The 21,134-nt window shown below is 46.8% G+C and overlaps 1 protein-coding gene across 10 annotated transcripts in view; it reads left to right on the forward strand.

Moving 5' to 3' along the window:
• PITPNM2 (phosphatidylinositol transfer protein membrane associated 2) overlaps positions 1-21,134 on the forward strand; it is a 125,505-nt gene that overhangs the window by 79,049 nt on the left and 25,322 nt on the right. For 8 of the 10 annotated variants that reach the window (XM_074553972.1, XM_074553979.1, XM_074553975.1 and 5 more), the window contains 9 exons: positions 620-853; positions 7,365-7,688; positions 10,506-10,601; positions 13,729-13,833; positions 14,691-14,761; positions 17,347-17,591; positions 18,049-18,238; positions 19,229-19,348; positions 19,658-19,869. In XM_074553972.1, the coding sequence (XP_074410073.1) occupies positions 620-853; positions 7,365-7,688; positions 10,506-10,601; positions 13,729-13,833; positions 14,691-14,761; positions 17,347-17,591; positions 18,049-18,238; positions 19,229-19,348; positions 19,658-19,869 (1,597 nt within the window). Of the gene's footprint in view, positions 1-619; positions 854-7,364; positions 7,689-9,439; positions 9,873-10,505; positions 10,602-13,728; positions 13,834-14,690; positions 14,762-17,346; positions 17,592-18,048; positions 18,239-19,228; positions 19,349-19,657; positions 19,870-21,134 lie in introns of those variants that run through there. The other 2 variants (XM_074553976.1, XM_074553982.1) reach the window with 2 other exon arrangements.

Consider the following 21,134-nt stretch of genomic DNA (forward strand, 5'->3'; position numbering starts at 1 on the left):
AGCTCTGGGCATTGCAGGCCTTTAGGATATGTTAATTCACTCCACTCCTGCTGCAGCCTCCACTTCTCCATTGTTGGATTATTCATTAGGACTTGAGTTAAACTTTGTGCTTCCCACAGTACATCTGGTCTGACAATAGCAGCTGAGGAGCTCCCAGTGCCCTCCCGTGATGGAGCCAGAGATGTTGGTGGGCAGTGTCTGTGCCACAGCAGGGCAGGTGTGTTTAACTGTCTGGGCTGAGACAGCTGCAGCACTGAGGGCCATCAGAAAAGCTGGAAGGTGGAATGTGCAACAGATCTGTGTGGAGCTGGAAAGACAGAGCGTGCAGAGCTGCCAGAGTGCTGTGGATGTGCAGTTACTGTGGGCAAAAACATCTCTTTGGAGCAAAGCCTCTGTTTGCTGGAACTGTGTGTGCTCGTTCCTCTGGCAGAGCTGATCTCTGCCCAGCAGCAGTGTATAAACAATTTAAATATCAGTTGTTTAAGTGTAAGTAAAAAGAAACTAAATTGCTGTAATGCTTCTGGTGCTCACTAAAATAGAAATAACTCATGAAAAATGATATTTTCGTGGTTTGCTCAGGAAAAGGAAATGTCTAACAGTTTCTGTTCTCTTTCTGTAGATCCTATTGATATTGTTAAAGATCCTATCCCTCCCCATGAATACAAAGCTGAGGAGGATCCAAAGCTTTATAAATCAGTGAAGACTAAAAGAGGACCCCTCTCAGAAGATTGGATTCAAGAGTACAAGAACAACCCTGGGAAATACCCCATCATGTGTGCATACAAACTGTGTAAAGTGGAGTTCAGATACTGGGGGATGCAGTCGAAAATCGAGCGCTTTATCCACGATGTTGGTGAGCATTTCTGCCCTTGCACAGTTCACTCCTTAATGCTGGCACTGAATTGAAACATGAAGGTGAGGTCTGTGCAATGCATCACATTCCAAGACATGTCTGTGAAGAGATTCTCAGGTCTGATGACTCTGTGGGTCAGCTCAGAAAAAATCCTGTTATTCTGTCACTTATAATCGTGGTATGTACAAACCCAAACCACGTGAACCCACTGAAAAGGTTTCAAGTCCTGTGTAGGCAACATCTTGCATTCTCCTTTTTTTAAATTTTTTTTCAAGATAAACTTGCCAGATCATTTTTAAACTCTGCCAGTCTTCTTTATCGTGACCAAAATCCATCCTGAAGGGCTGCCTAAAGAAATAAACTTCACTTCATCATCCTGAGTGGTTCCAGAAAACCACTCCCTGGAGCATCCCTAGTTTCTACCTGCCTTGTGACAGGGCTGGTGGGTCTCTGTGTGGCTCTGAGTTGTGACTAAGTGTCCTTCTTTGATGGATGCATCATTGTTAGGTCAGGGCTTTTAAGGAGGAATTGGATGTGTCTGGGAGTAACTAAGTGGAGACAGGACAGGTGCTGGCAGTGCTGGCAGTAATTTATTTTTTGCAGAAAATCTATAAAACACCCGATACGGTTTCTGAGCCTTGCCACAAATGACTGGTTCTATGGCCAAGTGGAAAACCTAAATAGTGTTTTAAAGGAGCATTCTCATCTGAAAGGCAGAGCTCTGGCTGTCCTCTGGCAAAGAAAATGCAAAAAAAAAGGATGTGTAGAGGATGCTGCCCCCTTCCAGTGCACTGTAAATCCTCCTGCATGACCTCTGTGATTCTGCTTTTGATGTGCAAGTCTTCATGAACTGCCTGATTCTAGCATAAGTAAATTTCAAGCTCTTTGTAGTCACATTGCTCCTGAGAGCTAATGTGAAAAACACTGCTAGAGCAGTGGAGAATAGCGTGCCCCTCTCTCAGAATGCTCACAGGTTGTTTTCTTACAGCTCCTTTGCTTTTCTTTGGGCAGGGATGGAGGCTTTTCCTGCTGTGGGCTGTGTTACAAGCACCTCTCTGCACTGAACTCCCTTGGTGTTTCGGTGACATGGGTTAATTTAGTGTATGCTGGAAAACAGAGAGGCAGAATAACAACTCCATTGTATCTGTTAAATGAAAAAGGAGCACATGACTCTTCCAGTTCAGAGGTGTTTGGCATAGATTAACTGTGGTCCCTTAGAAATATTGCTTTTGTATTCTGTGAAAGATTGCCTGCCATTTCCCTCTTGATTGAGGCTTTGCACAGAGCAGAGCCAGCTCATTGTCTGCCTTTCAAAAGCTTTTCCAGCCTGTTATAAAGATGGCAAATAGTGTTTTTCAAAGTAGTTAAGATGCATAAAATCAGGGAAGTCTTTTAGGCAAGATGAAGTAGAGTGAAAAGCGAAAGTAAAAGCTTGGGGTATCTGCAGGAGCTGTGTGGCCTCCCCCTGCCCTGGGACAGCTGTGGGGAAGCCATGAGTGGGCAAAGTGCCACAGCATTTGTACCAAAGCCACAATGCATGAGGGTGTTTAAGTTGGAGAGATGAGGGTACAACAGGACTGACCAGGCTGAGGTGCAGATCCTTGTCTGGAGCTTTCAGCTGGTGCACCTGGAGACCTTTGTGCACCTGATGGTGAGCCAGGTTCCCAGGAGCCAGAGTTGTTGTGGTGGGTCAGCCCCTTCTCCCTTGGCATTTTCCTCCTGGTTCGTGTGTTCCCAGCTGGAGAAACTTTATTTCCTGGGGAATTAGCCCATCCTGTGCAGGGTCACCGAGGCAGCAAGGATACAAACAGCAAGATCCAAACTGCCCAATGGGGAGCAGCGCTAAGTGGAGCAAACTAAAATTAGAGAATGGGTTGGAAAAGAGCAGGTGTGAGGTGAGTGATGGATGGCTTGTGCAGTGGGGAAGGGCTGCTGAGCACAGAGGGAGGAACTCTGGGGGCCGGTGTTGAAACGTTCTCACTCTCACTGAGTGCAGCAGCCATTCCTCCCCATGACTAATTGGACAGTTACTCAGTGCTTTGACAGCCTGAGACACAGACTAAAATTGTGATTGTGGGCTATTAGTCTGCTTGGCTGTAATATTTGTATGCTTTTTTACTCCTTTCCCATAGATTTTAAGTTTAATTGGACTGGCACTGCATAATGTTCTGCTCCCACTTGCTTCCTAATGGTGCATGTGGGCTCTGAGTCTTTTGTTGTTAAACAAGTGTGTTGACTGTGTATGGGTTATTAATTATATACTGTGGCAAAGTGTGTTCCATCCCAGTAACTGGAGCTTTGTCTAAGCCACTGTGTCCTAGGCTAAATATGCCCAAATTGCTGCACTGTGGTGAAGTGGTTTTTGAAAGCTCTTTTGCAGAACTTTGGCTTCACTAAAGCACTCAGATGAGTCAGTTCAAGCACTGCCCACTGGATCCCAGAGATGGAGCTTTGTCTTTGCAAGGGGAGGCAGGTTGCTGTTGGCACGATGGGGATGTGACCACGGGCTTTCCTTGTGAGGGTTCTGAGCAGGGAAGCAAACAGGTGTGGCTGCAGGTGGCCTTGGGTTGGATTGAACTGGCCAGGTTAAGGGATCTCTTGGGACTGTCAGGAAAATGGTGTTGCACGTGCACAATCAGGCATCCTGTGTTTGCTGTCAGGAAATTGTGAATTATAAAATTATTTGGAGGTTGCTTCTGGGTAGAGAGGCAATGGGAATCTGAACAGTTGCTTTGTTTGGATATTGAGGGCATTAGGGGCAGAATTTGTTGGTGGGTTTTGTGATTTATTTCTGTTGAGTTGTTATTACATTTACTACTTTAATTTCACCTTGGAAAACAAGTCCAGAACTACAGACCCAAGGTTTTTAAATTTCACATGCAGGCACCTCTCTGCCCTGGCTTCTCTAATGGTCATTTACACTGCCTTTTGTATGATGGAGTCCAGCACCACAAATCATTTACAGCAGTCAGCACCTCAAGGATTCAACCAGCCTCTGAGTTGCTGAGGTGGTGAGCTGGAAATCAAATGATTTAAATGTTTGCACCCCGCTCAGCTCTTCACAGATGATCTTTCTGCACAGCACAGTGGGAAATGTTACAATAATTAAATCAACACATGATGACGGGCGCTCTGAACTCAGCCTGCACATTTGTGCATGTGTGGTGTTATTGTTTGTTTGTTTTTTTTAACAAAGCATTGCACTCTGGAGAAATGATAGTCTACTTAATGACTGATAACCAGCTGGTAGCCGCATCCTTGTCAAAAAACCTCTTCCCATTTTTTCTGGGTGACTTCAGTGAGGCGCCTGATGAGGCTGTGGGGTTTTCCTCTGATTCTGGGGAAGGAGGCTCAGATAAGCTTGGGGCGTGTTGGTGGAGGGGGAAAACCTGCTGGCAAGGCAAACTTCCAACTGTGCTGCAGCTGGGCCAGTGTGTGACAGGGACTTCTGTGGCTGAGTAGGACACATTTACACCTTCTCTCCTTCCAGGGAGAAAAAGGAAAGCCAGCTGGGCCACAGATTCCCTCAGCACTCTGCTGATGGGCATCTGCTCCAGAGAGAGTTTTTCCCAATTACTCTCTTTCCTGGGTCTGGTGTCTCCCCTCCTTTTCACTTTCCAATAAAAAACTTGTTTTTCTCTAGGATTTTGATACAAAAATGCTTTGAGATTTATTTTTTTTTTCCATTGCACGGGGAGAGCAGCAGTGTCTGGACAGGTGAGGTCAGTCATTTGTGGCTGGATCCTGGCTCCCTGTAGCTGGGTTGTGTTCCCTGGGTCTCTGCTGGGAGGCTGGGCAGGAGTTCAGTGCCCACTGCTGTGCACAGAGGAGCCCCTCAGGTTCTCTGCCCTGCACTGAAGCCTTTTCTACAAGCCATGACTTTTATTTTTCCATTTCTTTTGTACCTGCACAGCCTCATTCTCCCCCAGGTTTTCTCCTTGTGTTTAAGAAAGAGAAATGCAGCTGGCACATCCCAGGTGAAGGCCAAATGCTGGGAAAGTAATCTCGTTTTTGGACTTCTTAACTAACCTGGAGGGGGAGAGGCACAGCAGCTCTGAAGCCCTGTGGTGCCATCCCATTTTCAAAGGAGCAGAGCTTTAAGGGAGGGTGGTTTGGGATGTCTAATCAAAGGGATGTGAGCAGGGCACATGGGGAGGTCTGTGGGTTGGCAGGAAGCAGTGCAGGTGATGTCTGAGATCTAAGAAGGCAGAGAGGAACTTCAAGAGACTTTTTTTTACCCCCAGGTGGTTTTCATGTTCCCTGTGATGTTAGTCCATTAAAACACAGATACGTGGTTGGTGGCATCTGTGCCTCTGCACAGAGAATTTCTGAGGAGTTGGGGCACTGATACATCAAGGCTGGATTCAGGAGCAGGAGTGGAGCCTGCTGAGCCCTTGAACAGGGGAAGCTGTGGGATAAGAGCAGCATTCACTTGTGTGTCTGATCACTGTCTCTCTTCAAGGTGTTCCAGGCAAGGTGGAATTGGACACTGTGGGTGTGGAAGTCCAAAGGGTGGTGGGGACAGCAAGAGAAATGTTTTCTTGGCTTTCAGTGTGGGTGTGATGTAAATTTAATCTTGGTTTTTAAGCTCTGCTGGTTGTCAATCATAACAGGAGGTGAAGAGGCTAAAACGTTCTCCTGTAGTTCTGCAAAAAGTAATCTGGCAGGGGAAATAACTCTGAGTCTCAGCTCAGGTTGAACAGAATTAAGGTGCTGAAGGCTGTCACTCTGCCCCAGAAGGTCACACTCTGCTGGCTCAAACTTGCCTCTCCCTTCTGAAAGTCAGTCAGCAAAATACATCAAATATTGATAGGTTTAATCTTACTGTGTAAATGAAGTTCAGGTTGAGCTGGTCCGTGGCATTAGCTGCTGATCTCAGTGGCCATTTCCTCCTGGCAGCCTGGCTTGGCAGCACTGGTGGCATTGAGGACTGACCAGAGAGCAGAACACACAATAAAGTGCTCAGATCTGGAAGGAGATAAAGATATAAAACCATTCTTTTTATGTGTTTAAGAAAACAAACAAACAAAAATGATTGCTGGAAACAAACTGGATCTTTAGGCAGAACATCACAGAAGCTGTGGCAGTGGTGGGATCCAAGGTTTTCTGTACAGCAGGGAAGCTCCTGATGCTGGCAGCACCTCAGAAACCCTGCTCATGGTGGGACCATCCCCTTGGCCATGCTCCTGGAGATGGAGAGTGCCTTGTGAGGGATGGCTTTGCTCATGGTGGTGCTTAGAGAGCTCAATCTGCAGCTCCCAAAACCTAAATGATTCTAATGTAGCCTGTTGATTGCTCTCATAATCCCACTGGGGCTTTTGGTTTGTCCTTCAGCCCATCTCTGCCTCAGTTTCCCAGTAATTAAATAGGGGGCAATATTAATTGATTGTTTATTATCAGAAAAAAAAACTCCTGAGGATCAGTTGGTCAGTATTTAGAGAAGCTTTGAAAGCATCATTACTGCTGTGTGATCCCATCAAGAATAAATAGCAGTTTGGAGTTTTGACCTGTTGTGAGCTTTTAAGGAATAATATTGGTGAAAATCCTGAGTGACTCTTTTATGTTTTAAAAGTCTTGGGGATGATGATGTTAGTGAGTGAGTCCAAGTCTTAGGGAGAGTATCTGTTGCCTGTTCAGGTGCATTGTGTGTTGATACTGAGGCTGCTCTTCCTTTCAGATATGTGATACATTGAAATATTTTAAATTGGCTTTACCCACTCCATTTTTCTCTTGCAGCAGAAGACAGATGGTATCTGCAAAATAAAGCATCTTTATTCCCTCCCTTACTTTGCTTTTTATCCCATTATCTCAGAAGCTCCAATTTGTGATGCTGTTTCACTGATACATAGAAACCAGGTGCAGAAAGCAGGTTTCCAAGGACAGGAATGTGGGATGTGCTTCTGTAATGTAACAATTGGGGAGGGCTGTGGAGCATCCATCAAGGAATGATTTGAAACTCTCCAGGATTTAAAAAAAAAGCCAACAAAAAATCAGTAGCTTTTTTTCTTTTTTTTCTATTTTCTATTATTTATTACTTGGTAATATATTTCACTTTGAAGCCAGGATCCAAATGTTGCAACTTCTAGAACTTCAGGGAGTTGAAACTGTGGTCTGTGTGTGGTTCCTCCTTGGTGGAGCAGGCAGGCAAATTCTTCCATCCAAAATCAGGCAATCCCTTTCCAAGTTAAAAGTTTAAAATCCCTTTCCAAGTTTAAAATCCCTTTCCAAGGTAAAATCCCTTTCCAAGTTAAAATCCCTTTCCAAGGTAAAATCCCTTTCCCCTTCCAGTGACACAAGACTGGTTGATTTCAGTGATTTCAGGTTGATTAGGAAGAATTAAGGAGATGAAGTGGCCAGGTTGCCACCCTGACTGTGTGAAGGTCCTGCACTGCAGCACTGCAGGCTGATGTCTCTGTAGTGTCCCTGCCGTGGTGCTGAGAGGCTTTGGGAGGGGAGCACCTTGGTTGCTGCAGTTTGTGGCTCTGGTGACAGGGACGTTTTGGCTTTGCAGGCCTGAGGAAGGTGATGGTCCGGGCCCACCGGCAGGCCTGGTGCTGGCAGGATGAGTGGTACGGGCTCACCATCGAGGACATCCGGCAGCTGGAGAAGGAGGCCCAGCTGATGCTGGCCCAGAAGATGGCCCAGTTCTGTGGTGAGAATGACCCAGAGCAGCACGGTGCCAAGGACACTGCTGGGGAGAAGGACGTGGAGCCCAGCACGGGGTCACCTGCAGACGCCGAGGACGCCTCTGCCAACAGCGACGCGGCCTCGGGCAGGTCCCTCACCAAGCAATGGTCCACCTCCTCCAAGTCCTCACGCTCTTCAAAGAGGGGAGGTAAGGTGCTGCCAGTGACTTGCTCTTCTGAACTCATGGAGGTTGGGATTTTTGGGGATTGGGCCATGTCTCCTTGTGGCAGGTGCCTTTGGGATAATGTGTGTTAGTCCCATGAGTCCTGTTAGCTCAGAGGCCTTCTTTGGTGGTGCTGCAGGCTCAGTCTTCTCAGGTGACCTGGTTTGGGTTTGGGAAGGTTTCTATTCATCCCATAACTGTGACTCAGTGTCACATGGCAGAGTTGCCAGTGTCAAAAGCACAGAATCTGTAAAAACACCACAGAGAAGCAGGCAGGAGCTGGCTGGCAGCACTGGGGCTCAAAAGACAGCCAGCAGCACAGAGTTAGTCCCTGTTACTCAGGAGCCACTGGTGGCTTTCTCAGGCCCTTCCATGGTGTTCCCTTCTGGATATCTGCTTATCATTGATACCTGTGTCACAGAGGTACCTTCTGTGCCACAAGAACCCTGTCATTCCAGGAGGTATGTTTGGCTCCATGGGGCTGCGCACAGTGAAACATCTCATCAGCTACTGGGGAGATTAAGGCAGGAACCCCCAAAGGTGCATGGAGGCTGCTGCCTTCCCCTGGTGATGGTGTGCAGCAGCTGCTTGGAGACAAAACCTCACCCTGGGATTTGGTGGGACTGTACATTGCCTTTGAAACACCATTCAGGAAGCTTTCAGGATTTCTATGTTAAAGCTCTGCTGTGGATACCCTGTAAAGACTCAGCTTTGAGCTTGGATTTCGTTACTCACCTCTCCCTTGGGACTCACCTGGTTTTGCTGTACTTCCCTTCTTTGGACTGTTCTGTACAGAGGGGTGACTCCCTGGTGAGTTACAGCCACAAGGTTCAAACCCTCAGCAGTTCCCTCTCTGATTAGCCAAGTGCTGCAGGGAGCAGGGAAATTGCAGCTCTCACTGCAGGAGGGAGAAAAACCTCATGAAAACCCCAAGGGGCAGCATTTCTTCCAGTGATGGTGGAAGGAACATCTGGGTGAGTGAAGCTTCTCCATCTATCATATGCTCTAAATATTGGGAGCTGAGTCTCCATTTTTATTTCCCACTCCATCACTGATTTCATCGCGGGGTGAATGAGAGAGGAGCAGTAGTTTTACCTTGCGATGACTCACTCGAGTGAGCCCCAGGGAAGAACCTACCAGATGCTTCATAAATCACTGCATAAAGATAAAAATACTGGCTACTTTGCCTGCACTAGGAATTTATATTGATGCACCCATGTCCCATTATGCTCTTTGCACAAACCCCCTCTTCCACTGCTGCCATGTTCACTGGGAGCTGGAGTTTTCAGACCTCTCAGAATTTCACTTGAAGGTTTTCACTGGGAGCAGAGCATGAATTTCTTTTCAACTGCAGAATGTCTCAGCTTTTACAAGGAAAAGTAATGAAAGAAATTAATTGTGATGTGCTGGGAAGTACGTCACACAGATATTTTAATCCTCCTTCATGCTGGCAGCACATTACCATATGGAAGCAAGGAGGGCTGTCGCGACGCACCGCCACCTCCAGCTGAAAAAACGCCTTTTCTCCAAAGCTTTTCCTTCTCTCCACCAGCCGAGCGAGACCCCTGGTGATGGCAGGACCCTTGCTGCCCTCCCATGTGTTATTAGGTGCTCTATTTTTAGCGACTATTATGCGAGTGCCTTGACGTCACTGGGGCGTGAATGAGCTCTGCTCCGCCACCTCCTCGCTGGCTGCTCGCAGGGTGGGTGCTGGGGCTGCTGAGCTGTGATTACCTGGCTCTGCACAGGGTCTCCATCCTTGTTCATGTGACAGCCGAGTGGGAGATAAGGAGAATTTTACTTCTATATTCAACTCTGTTGGAACAATAGCGCGAAACGGCTCGTGCGGCTGTCACAGTAACCGGAGCCTTTCAGGCTCTTGTACATGCTAAATGAGAACTTGTCAGTCTCCTCAGGTTTTTGCTGGGTGAGGTGGCTGCTGTGAGTGCTTTGTGTGCTCTGTGTCACAGGCACGAGGGGACAAACCCTCTCTCCCATCGCTCTCTGGACAGCGCTCCCCTCAGCAGGCGGCTGTTCTGAGACAACTTCAGCCGAGAAGTGCTCGGGCTGGATGGCTGCTAAATTATATCTGAAAAAAAGAAAAGAAGAAGCCATAATGTGCTTATATTTAGCTCAGAGAGCTCTGGAGGCGAAAGTGAAAGGGAGTAGGTAGGTGTGGGAACAGGAGGGCAAACAGCACTAAAAGGACTTTGGGGTTTCTCCTTGCTCTGTCAGGACCGCTGCTCCGACAGCTTCCTTTGAAGTAGTCAGATAGCATGTTGTTTAAATCATTCAAGTTTAAAGTTTAAACAGATCTCTAATCCAATTTGTGTGGAAGCAATTTCCTTCCAGAAAACAGATTATTCCTCTCCAGGCTGCTCTGCTGAGCTACCCACCCGAAAGTTAGCGGAGCAGAGGCATGGCTTGTGTGCTGATGAGAGGCACAGAGAGAGCTTCCAATCAGCCTGCTTCCTTCCTAATTGCAAACTTTAAAACCCAGCTGATTTTGCACGTCCTACTAACAATTATAAATAGCTGCCATTCAAAATAGCAGAAGAGTGATCCAAGCAGCTTTGCTTTAATGTAGCATCTTGCTGGCAGGTTCTACCAACAGTAAACAAACAGGATCTGTAAAGCAGTACACTGACATCACACCAGCATCATCGGGGTTTTGTGTTTTTTAATATTGCAGCAGTGAATTTTCTTGGAGAACACATGATTCTTCCTCCAGCAAAGATCATGTTGGGAACTCTCTGTCTTGTGGATGTAGCGTTTCGCATAAAGCTTTTTTGTTTTTTCCAGCAAGTCCCTCGCGCCATAGTATCTCCGAGTGGAGGATGCAGAGCATTGCCAGGGATTCAGATGACAGCTCAGATGATGAATTCTTTGATGCACATGGTATGTGGAGCCTAAATCACCATCGTTTCTTCCCTGAAATGGTGGGGTAAGAGAACGGAAGGCATGAAGGGCGGGGGGTGAGCAGGAAAAAGGCTGAGACTTTTGCTTTGAAGTCTTTTCCTTTCTAACCATGACGTGCAGCTTCTTCCAGCATCACCCAGCAGACTCTTACATTAATGCAGCACCATTGCAGGTGCAGTCTGAGCTGTTTGAGAACAGGGGATCTTGAACAGTCTTAGCCCTAGGGGCTGTATTTTATTTGGTGCAAATGAGTGTGCGTGAAATCCAGCAGTACTAACTGGACTGTGGGTGTGTCCTAATGATTCACTGTGACTGATTATTTTTCTAATTTGTTTTTTAATCAGTAAGAGGTATGATTAATTGCCCTGTCTGGGCCTGAAGAGACCCAAATTTGCTTTTATTAACTCCTCATTCTCCCATTCCAAGAAATACCAACAGTGAATGCAGCAAGGTACTTCAGGTGTCAAAATTAATCAGTGTTGATTCCAGAATTCTCAAAATAATTTTGATTATCTGTATAAAGAGAACACTGTTATATTTTTTTTCTCTGTGCATGTGTGTGTGAAGAAGCTTTGTTCCACTGTACTCATTTTATATATTCTACTTTATGCAAATTTAAGCCTGAAGGGCTCCATCTCTATTGACAACAGATGGACTCTCCTCCTTGCTTGTCTGATGGAAGTGAGAGGTGCAATATTTGCTGATGAAGTTGGGAAATGCAGTTGTTAAAAGATGACACCCCAGTTTTGCAAAGCTGATGCTCAGCTGAAATTCTACCTCCCAAAATTGATGGTATCATGTTCCAGAAGAGTTCTCCCATGAGTGTTTAGGCATGGATCTCAAATGTGGGGTAGAGAGGGGTGTGTTAGTGTGCTGAGCTGCCCAGCAGCAGCTGAAATGGCTGGGACATGTGTGAGTTGGGATAAATGTGCGTCTCCTGCTGGGAAAGGGAAGGGCCAACTTAGTTTAAGTGTCACTATTTATTAACTTACGTAGCATTTACAACAAGTGAGGGATTTATTGGAGCAATCTAAGGGAAGAGGAGTGAGTCATCCAAACGGCACGGGCGCTATCCACACGCTTTTTGCCTTTTTAATTACTCAGTAATAAAACTGAGATGGAGACAGCTCTGCCTGGGATCCAGGGCCCAGGGAATCCCTGGCATGCTCCTAACAGGCCTGGGAAGGGGAATTAACAAAAATGAGCCTTGAGCACCTCTGTTGCAATACTTGCAGGAGGTTGCTAAGAGTAAAAGCAGCTGCTCTCCTGCGAGCCTGTGTACGCACGGTTTGTCCTCTGCAGTCAGCACGGCTGGGTTGAAAAGTCTGTCCCTAAATCCGGTGGGGTTTTGGCCCGTGAGTCAAAGCCTTGGCATGTGGATGTGCAGCTGACAGGGCCCCGTCCCCAGGAGGGAGCTCTGGGTGCCCCTCGGCCCGCGGAGCCTGCGGGGCTGTGGGCAGGGCCGAGGGCAGGGCCGAGGCTCCCTCAGCTCATCCTGAGGGGTCGGTGCCATGGGAACTGCCGGGGCTCAGGATGTGAGTCAACAGCCAGCAGAGTTCCTCAGAAGCGCTTCCCATCCTCACACACACACACATTTCCTCACAGCGCAGTGGGCGGAACCCGAGCCCCAGAAGATTCCTTGTCTCCCGCTTCCCACTCAGCCTCATTCCCTGGTAAAGGTAGTGACAAATACAGTAATATCGAATATCTATCCTGTAATAAATGCTAATAATAGGAGTAATATCCCATTCAGGGATCACTTGAGCAGCAGTAAGGGCTGTAATTAGACCGCTCAAGGAATTAAGTTTAATATTTAGATTAAGTTGCTGGAGGAGCTTAGAGTGCAATCGTCCTCTTAATTCTCTGCCAGCACGTGTGTTACAGGCCTGTGCTTTCCACTTGCTCTGGACAGGCAGCTCCACACCCCTGTGAGCAGGGAAATTGGGATTTATTCAAATTCTTTCCATGGCTGAAAAAGGAAATGGCATGCTAGTACAAAATTTCCAGGTTGTTCTCTTTTTATGGTCAAAGTTGAAATAGAAATTCCTAAAAATAATCCGGCTCTGCTTGGATCTTCACCTAGTGCCCTTCATACAATTTTTTTAAGCTATTGCTCAGATTTGCTGAAAAGATTAATATATTTCATAACCTTTCTTTGTTCCCCATTGTGGGATTCTTCCATCTAATTATTTTCTTAGTAACTGTACAGCAATAAGAAAGGGGAAATCCTAGTCTGGGACTCTGAAGATTACAGCTTTTAGATCTTCAAGACATCTGTAATTACTGCTGTTATTATGTTTATAACTCTTTATTAAATTTACAAGGCCAAAATTTTCAGGAAAGACATACTAAGCACAGAGGTATAAATAAATTAGAAAGCACTTAGCCATCATAGCAGCAAAAGATGCATCCTCAATGGAAAAAAAAAAAAAGAGAGAGAGAAAGGAGAGCTCCCCTTTGTATGTGTCTTCCTTTTAATTACACTTCTAAGAACATAATATTTTTGGGACCCTTATGCTTTATTGACTATGATTGAACTGAGCCACGAGGTTTGGAGGATACTGAGGTAGGAAGGAAAAAGCAGATCCATGTGTGTCTCATCTCCTGAGGAAATCAGCCTGGGGGGTTCACATCCCCTTTATTGCTCCTGCCTTTTTAGGTGTTTGGTCCTTTGAGCAGCCGTGATCCTTGTCCCTTCTTCCCCCAGGGAAATCCCACAGCCCTCAGACAGGGCTGGGAGGGTCCCAGTGGGAATCCTTCCTTGTCCTCTCCTGTGCTGGAGCGTTCTGGCTGCTTTGGCACCATCCGAGAGAATGGCAAGGCAAAGGCCAAGCATGGTACCGTTAAATATCCAGATTGCTTCTTTCCATGTTTTAGGAGTTTGTTTGTTTAAATCATGCAGCTAAAACGTTTTGTTTGCTTTTCAAAAGGTGCTTTGGTTTCTATATAACAAAAGCTGGTAAAGTATATGGCTTATTTTGACTTAAGCTATTCAAATGTGTATAGATTGCACAGAGTTGTGGGTTTTATGTAAAATTCTGGGGTTTGCTTTTTTCTATATACATATTTTTGTGTTTGTGACTCTCAAAAAATCTGTTTTTTAAAGAGGACTTGTCTGACAATGAGGAAATGTTCCCGAAAGAAATAACCAAATGGAGTTCCAACGATCTGATGGATAAGATTGAAACCCCCGAATGCGATGATGTCCAGGGTAATTCTTTTCCAAGTACAAGCTGCATGTGCTATTTTACAGTATTTCCAGGCAATTGTCACAGCCTCATTGTGAACAAGGTAGAACTTGTTATCCTCATCTCACAAAGGGAGAAGCTGAGACAGAGCATAAAAATGACTGTCCAGTGCTGCTGGAAAAGATTTGCTCAGTGGGAGCTGGGAAAGCTTTTGAATCTCTTTTATTTTCCACATTGGTTTGGCTCCTTTGTGTGACAGCCAGGATTCTCTCACATAATGATGAAATATCCCAGCTCTGTCTCAAATGACTTGAATTTCTCCTGGCTCTTCTTTCCTTTTGCTCCATCCTTTGTTCCTGGCTGTACCTGCCTCAGTTTTATTCTCTGCTCATCATTATGAAATGGTGAAAGGAAGCTGTAGCTCCTCAGCCAGAGCGGTGCATGGTGGAAGGTGACACTCAGGTTTATTCTACAAAGTCAGTCTGTGTAGGCACAGATGTAGGAATACATCAGATCTCTACTCCCCAGCGTAGTTCAAGCAATTCCTTTTATTTTCCCACAAACCAATCATTTCTGACAGTCATGCAGGGATTTCCCATTGTTGCCATCCTTAATAAAGCAGCAGTACCAGATCTCTGTAATGAGAGAAGAGCTCACTGATGTCCTCAGCTCTTAGCCAGGTTAGGAGAAATTGCTGGAAAATAAATGACCCAGCATTGCCCAGGCTTCTCAGGTGGAAGGAGGCAGGAAGGAGGGAGAGGATGATTTGATGAAATAATGAAGGAGATGTGAGGCATTGGAACAAGCAGTGTCTTTATGGAAGGATGCCTTTGCCAAAGAGCATCTGGAGTGCTGACATTTCCCACCTCTGTGCTTCCAGGTGACTTGTACCAGGAGACATCAGCAGAGTACCACGTTGGCTCCAGCGTGGAGAGGCTCAGCATCATCGAGGTGAGTGCTTGGGCTGCTTGTGAAGAGATCTGTGCTGCTGGAATGGCTCTGTGTGGGGTAAATGGGTCCCTTTGCTGTGAGCAGTGTCTTGTCTCCATGTGCTGCTGAGCCCCAGCAACACCTGTGTGTGTCCTTCTGTAATTCTGATTTAAGGGGTTTTTCACCCATCTGTGGAACATCACATAGAAAATGCTGTGTAGTTTGCAGGCAGCATCAGGTATCCAGCTGGAAAAAACCGTGGGGAGCAGAGCAGCTCAGGGGTGGAGCTGTCCTACAATGCCAGATGAGCAAGTGTGGATGTGGGAGTGGGAGACCACGTTCCTGCAGCACCAAGGGGCAAAGGACAGCACTCAGCTGTAGCCCCCAGCCTGGAGCTGCTCAGAGTCGTGTTTGGAATCCAGTTACAGCACAGCCTGGGGCAGCACTCTGGGCAAAATAATAAATAAATAACAGCACACGGAGCCAGCCCAGCTCTCTGCAGTTCAGAGTGCTGCTCAGACACCCCAGGCTGGCTGTTCTTGTCCTGCCCTGTCTGTGCTGCAGGGGTGGTGCAGCTGCTTTGCAGAGTGCCTGCATTGGGTCTGAGTGGTCCATTGGAGATCCTGAGTTTTGGATTTACTGTGTGTGCCAGGCTCTAAGTTCGTGTTGGTTTGGCTTTTCCATAATAGACTGAGAGCTCAAGGGCTGTGAGGAGAGTGGGTGGCTGGGAGGGGAACAGCTCTGGCCACCTCAAAATAAGCAAGTCACAGCCCTAAGATTTCTCTTGGAGCTCAAGATGGTGTGGGAATTTGTCTTCCTCAGAGGGCTGTGCAAACTCAACCCCCTCCTGTTTCTGCCTTCATTTTAGAAAAAGAACAGACTTCAAAGCAAGATGAAAAAGACAGTTATTTGTAGTTGTTCACAAGCTGTCTGCTAAAATAGTATGAAATTCCTGTGCCGCCAATTGCAATGATTTTCAGGTTAAAAGCTCCCCTCACTTGAAGGTGGTTCAGGATTTAGGTGTTTTAAGAGGCTCCAGATCTTACAAGGAAGTTCTGAATAGTTACCTCCACCCTTAAACTGATCAGCAGTTCCCCACTTCCTTCAGAGCAGAGGGTAATGAACTGAAAGGTGCCTCCAAAGCACTGCTGATAAACTTCTGCATGACCTGAGCTTAGTGACTCATGTTTTTCTCCAAATGAACACTTAAAACACTTGTCTGGAAGCAGAAGAGGTGCTGAGAGTGCTCCTCCTGTGCCTCCAGCCAGGGAAGGGTTCACTGTGCAGGTGCTAAAACTGGAGTCAGAGGAGCTTTGAAGAGCAGTATGGATACAGTGCAATGGTGCTAAATAATTCAAGGCCATTCTTATGCAGAAGGTCTGGAAAAAATCGTTATTACAGACTTGGATGAGAATTTTAATACTTCTGGTGGGCTGTGTAGTAAGACAAGCTTTAACATTATCTGGCAAAAATGTGATGTGGTTGTTAGGCTGCTAATGTGTGCCTGGGCATGCTTTCCTCCCACCAGCAGGTCTGTCAGGGACTCAATCACTGCTCAGAGGACAAGAGGTGACTGAAGATGCTCGAATTAGAACAATTTGCCAAATGGAAAACACTGCTGCCCTCCATCCTTTCCTCACCCCTCTCAGTGGCAGCAGGGAGTTGCTCAGGGTGTTCTCAGATCTCTCTGCTGGCACAGGGGGCAGGTACAGAGGGTTTGCACAGATCTCACAGATGTAGGATGGAGGATTTGAGTCCGTGTGGGAGCTGTAAACACTGAAAGCCCTGATAGCAAATAGATATTAAAATAGTTAGTGCTCTGCTGTGTTACAGGATGTGCACATGGATGCTCTTGTACCTGCCTGGGGCATCAGGACAGGGCTTACAGCTCTTCTGGCAGGGCATTAATGATAAGGATACAATTCCCTCCTTCCCCCAAATTACAGCCTGTCTCTTTGGGCAAGGAATTGCTCCAACACAATAAGCAAATCACCTGGGCAGCCAGATTAAAGTCCCTCACTATGTCCATGCAGCAGTCTCCCAGCCACATGCTGGCCATTCCGTGGGTTATGGTGTCATGAACTTTTTTCAGTTCCTCTCTTGCAACAGTTTAAGCAAATCTGAAATCTTATTTATAACTTCTGTGTTAGGCAAATGACTGATCTTCCCACAACTTCTCAGTAACTTGCCACTTGCTGACCTGTTTGATCTCATTTCTTAATTTTGCTGAATGTGTTTCACTGCCAACTGCTTCAGCTGAGCTCAGCACCCCACAAAAAACAACTTATTTCTGTGTTTTTCCACCCTAATATACCCAAGGATGTCTTCACTGCTGCCATGTTTTACCTGGATACAATTTTATGCAGGTTTTTGTTTTTTACTTTCAGCATTCCTTCTGCTTCTAACAAGTCAGACTAAAGCTGTGTGTGCATTTGTGCATGCACAAGTGTTGGATAAGAGACTTGGAAGGAGTACTCAAGTTCTCAACATTGTATTGTGGTGTATCTAATGGCCTTTGCCATAAATTAATTTGCCATAAATTAAGCACAAGTCAGACCCCTTTGAAAAATGAGCATTTCTGTGTGCTCTCTTCCATCCCCACCTAGGATGAATCAGTGCAGCCATTAATGCAGCCAAGTAAAATCCACGTCCTCCTCTTGGTCCTCCATGGAGGGAACATCCTGGACTCAGGAAGTGGTGACCAGAGCTCCAAGCAAGGGGATGTCAACACCATCACAACTGTGTTTGACACGGTGATGAGGGTGCATTACCCAGCTGCTCTGGGACACATTGCCATCAAACTTGTCCCTTGCCCAGCCATCTGCTCTGAAGCATTTTCCCTGGTGTCCAGGTAAGTTGATGCTGTTTTATCATGGAGTGGGGGTTTTTTGGAGTTGCTTTTGTTTTGTTTGTTTCCCTGAGGTGTTTTGCATGTAGCACCGGGAGCTCTGACCATGCTTTGGGAATGCATTTATTAATGTACCAGCCAGGCATTCAATCTCGATTTCATACTTAGCTGCAGTGAATGCAGTAATCATGCAGCACAAGTTCTGAGATTGATTTATTCTAATTAATCCAATAAATACTAAGGATTTAATTCCTTGTCTGGAGGTTGTTCTGTCAGTGTAAGTATGTTGTCCTTGAAGATTTACGTTTGATGGGAGGGAAAGATTTATTAAGCTCTCACCCATTCACAGAGGAATAAATGGCCTTTCTGTCTTGAGGCTTTTTTTTATGAACCACAACACTTGACTGTAGTGCCTGCAAGTTGTTTTCCCCATGTTCCCACTGTGTGTTGCCTTCTGCAGCCTCAGCCCGTACAGCTATGACGAGGGCTGCCTGTCCAACAGCCAGGATCACATTCCCCTCGCCGCGCTGCCCCTGCTCGCCACGTCCTCCCCGCAGTACCAGGAAGCCGTGGCCACTGTCATTGTCAGAGCCAACCAGGCCTACAGCGAGTTCATCAAATCCCAGGAGGGCACCTCCTTCAATGGCCAGGTGAGCCAGGGGCTTCTCAGGCACAGCCAGAGCAAGGACAAGGGAAGCAATTTCCTTCTGAAATTCTCTTTGCCATAAATCCCTCAGGAGGGATGGGAATATGACAGTGCTGGGCTGCAATAAGGAAGTGCTGTGCTTTCCATTCCTTCCTTTCTGAGAGGGAGAGATTATTGCTTGTGTGCTGTCCTGAACCTTTGGGACTTGAAGCAAAGCCTGAGTTTGTGTTCAGAAATGACGCTCCAAAGCTGTGAAGTTAATCAGGTTTCAGTGTGACACACCGTGCCCGAGCAGGAATGTTGCCTTTGTTACTGAGCATGGTCTCATCCCCATTGCAAACCAAGGCTGTTTAAGCATTCCTGGCTTTAAAGGACCTTCGGCAGCTCGTGCTGGAGCTGTACACCCATGGGTTTATTTTGTGAGGCTGTGCAGCTGCTGCACCTCATAAAGAGCACAACTGAGCCTCACACCTCTGAGCAAAGTGACTCCCCAGCCACACAAGGGCAGACTTTACAGGAGCTCTCACATGTGGTTTATTCACTCTGAGCTTCTTCCCATCCCTCTCCTGCCCAGAGATCTTGGTGCTTTACTGTGCCTGTCTGCTCATACCCCTGCAGGCAGAGCACTGTTACCCCTTGGGATACAAATGGGCAGAAGCTTCCCTGAGGGAGCTCAGGAGCTGGCAAGGGGGATCCAGCTTGGTTTCTGCAGTCAGCACCAGGATCAGGGCTCTGTGTTGCTGTCCTGTTGCTCCAGTTGGCTGGTGGGGACAGCCAGGACAGCTGAGCTGTGTGAGAGAATGGGAATCTGCAGGCAGTGATGGATTTCACTGGCTGAGCAGTTTTACTGATGGAGGCACTGGGCATCCTTGCCCAGCTGTAATCCAGTCTCTGTGTATAACTGTTAGTTCTGAACTGAAGTCAAAGGGCTTCTTTTCTTAATTTCCTTTTCATTCCTCTCCCTGTCCTCCCCTGCTTCTGTTTCCTGTCTCAGGTCTGCCTGGTAGGGGACTGTGTTGGGGGGATCCTGGGATTTGATGCCTTGTGCTACAGCAACCAGACTGTGTCCGAGAGCCAGAACAGCAGCCGGCGAGGGAGCGTGGTGAGTGTCCAGGTGAGGCCGGCCCCAGCTCCACAGGGCCTGCTCGGGGTGAGGAGCTCTGGAACAGCAAACACTGCTCCTGATCAGAGACAGACATGTCCTAAGGGGCATATGGTGCCAGTTTGGGTGTGTTTGCCCTAAACAGGGATGTTTCACCCTCTGGTGGGAAGCATCACCCACACTTCAGGGAGTGATTGGGCCTGAGATTCTGTACTGGCCTCAACTGGATCTTGGGGTAAATGGGGAAGGGAGGAAAGGAGGGAGGTGTTAAAATGTGGGTGTATTCTTAATTCAGCTAAATCCATCCATTTCAAATCCCAGGATACCGACCTGCTGTCTCCTGGGATAACGGTGAACAACAGCCACTGTTCCAGTGGCTCTAATCTGGAAGCCAGCAGACACCTCAGCAGGAGCAACATTGATATTCCTCGTAGCAATGGAGAAGATCCAAAGAAGCAGCTGCCACGAAAAAGGAGTGATTCATCCACCTATGAGCTGGACACGATAAAGCAGCACCAAGCCTTTCTTTCAAGGTAAGATTTAAGATTTAGAAGGAGCAGATCCAGCAGTGTCCTGGAGCTGGGGGTGGTGTGTCTGTGGAACCTGAGTGTTGCTTTGTCATCCTGTGATAAGCAAGGTGTAGGAAAACAATTTAGATTAGAGAGTTATCGATTTCAGTGTGTTGTGTATGCAAAAAAAAGAATTAACAGCTTTCTTGCTGAGTGGCACTGAGAGAATGCAGCTTCTCTACTGCATCAGTGGTGCAATGGCAAGAAGCCCTTTGAGCTGTTGTGTGACAGCCAAGGCAGTCAGGGAGCTGCTGCTCTGCTGTGCTCCAAGTGTGGGATGGAGGTCAGAAAGCAAATGGAGAAATCGTGTAAGGGAACTCAGTGAAGCAGAACTGGGAACCCAGTGTTGTATTCATTTTAAAGCATCTCTGAAACCTGATTTTGAGTTATTCTGTCCCCTGCCACAGCTGCTTCATTGCACCAAGGACATGCTTCAGATTTGTTACTCACTGTTGAAGCCCCCAGTATCACATTTTTAACCTTTTTCAAATGGACATTCAAAAATCTGTCTGTTAACATAACCCATGGAATTTTCACAGCAGTCTGCCCATGGCCTCTGGTCATTCAGGGATTATTTCTGTAAATCCAGAGGAATTTTCTGACTGAATCTTCTTCAGCCTCTGAAACTGGACAGCCCAGAGCTTTTTCTCCTGCAGGCCTGGAGGAACTGCAGTAAATATGCTCTTAATCCCTCTTCTCTCGTGTCCAGGAACTGGGGAGCAGTGTCCCCCACAGCAAACCCCATCACCTGCACTGCAGCTGCATCCAAGGCTGTTCCTTTGTGCTGAAGGCTCCCCTTGCATTTCTCCCCCTCCATCACTGCTTGGAGTCAGTGTTTCAGCACAGGGATTTGTGTTGTCCTGCCATGTCAGGGCCCTTTGGTAAATGATTTATGGGAGGGAGAAGGTATCAAGTGAATGTTGTTGGTGCACAGAGATAGGATATTCAGAAAGACAGCTGCATTTACAAATCCCCAGTGAGGTTCTTGGCTATTTCCAGCAGGTTAATAAAAGGCAATCAGGCTCTTGTTCTTGCCTTCTCAAAACAGTCTCCTGTATTACAGGGAAAATATGAGTTGTGCAAAAATGTGCTGATTTTCCTCCTTGTTATTGACCTCAGGGGCACAGACTCAGTTAAGGAAATCAGGCAGGCATCTTGATGCATTTTTGCACCTATTTTAGAATAAGTGCTGGGCCTGATGTGGATAATGGATTGCTCATTTTGTTGTT

Source organism: Zonotrichia albicollis, chromosome 18 (genome assembly GCF_047830755.1).
Source record: "Zonotrichia albicollis isolate bZonAlb1 chromosome 18, bZonAlb1.hap1, whole genome shotgun sequence".
Classification (NCBI taxonomy): Eukaryota; Metazoa; Chordata; class Aves; order Passeriformes; family Passerellidae; genus Zonotrichia; species Zonotrichia albicollis.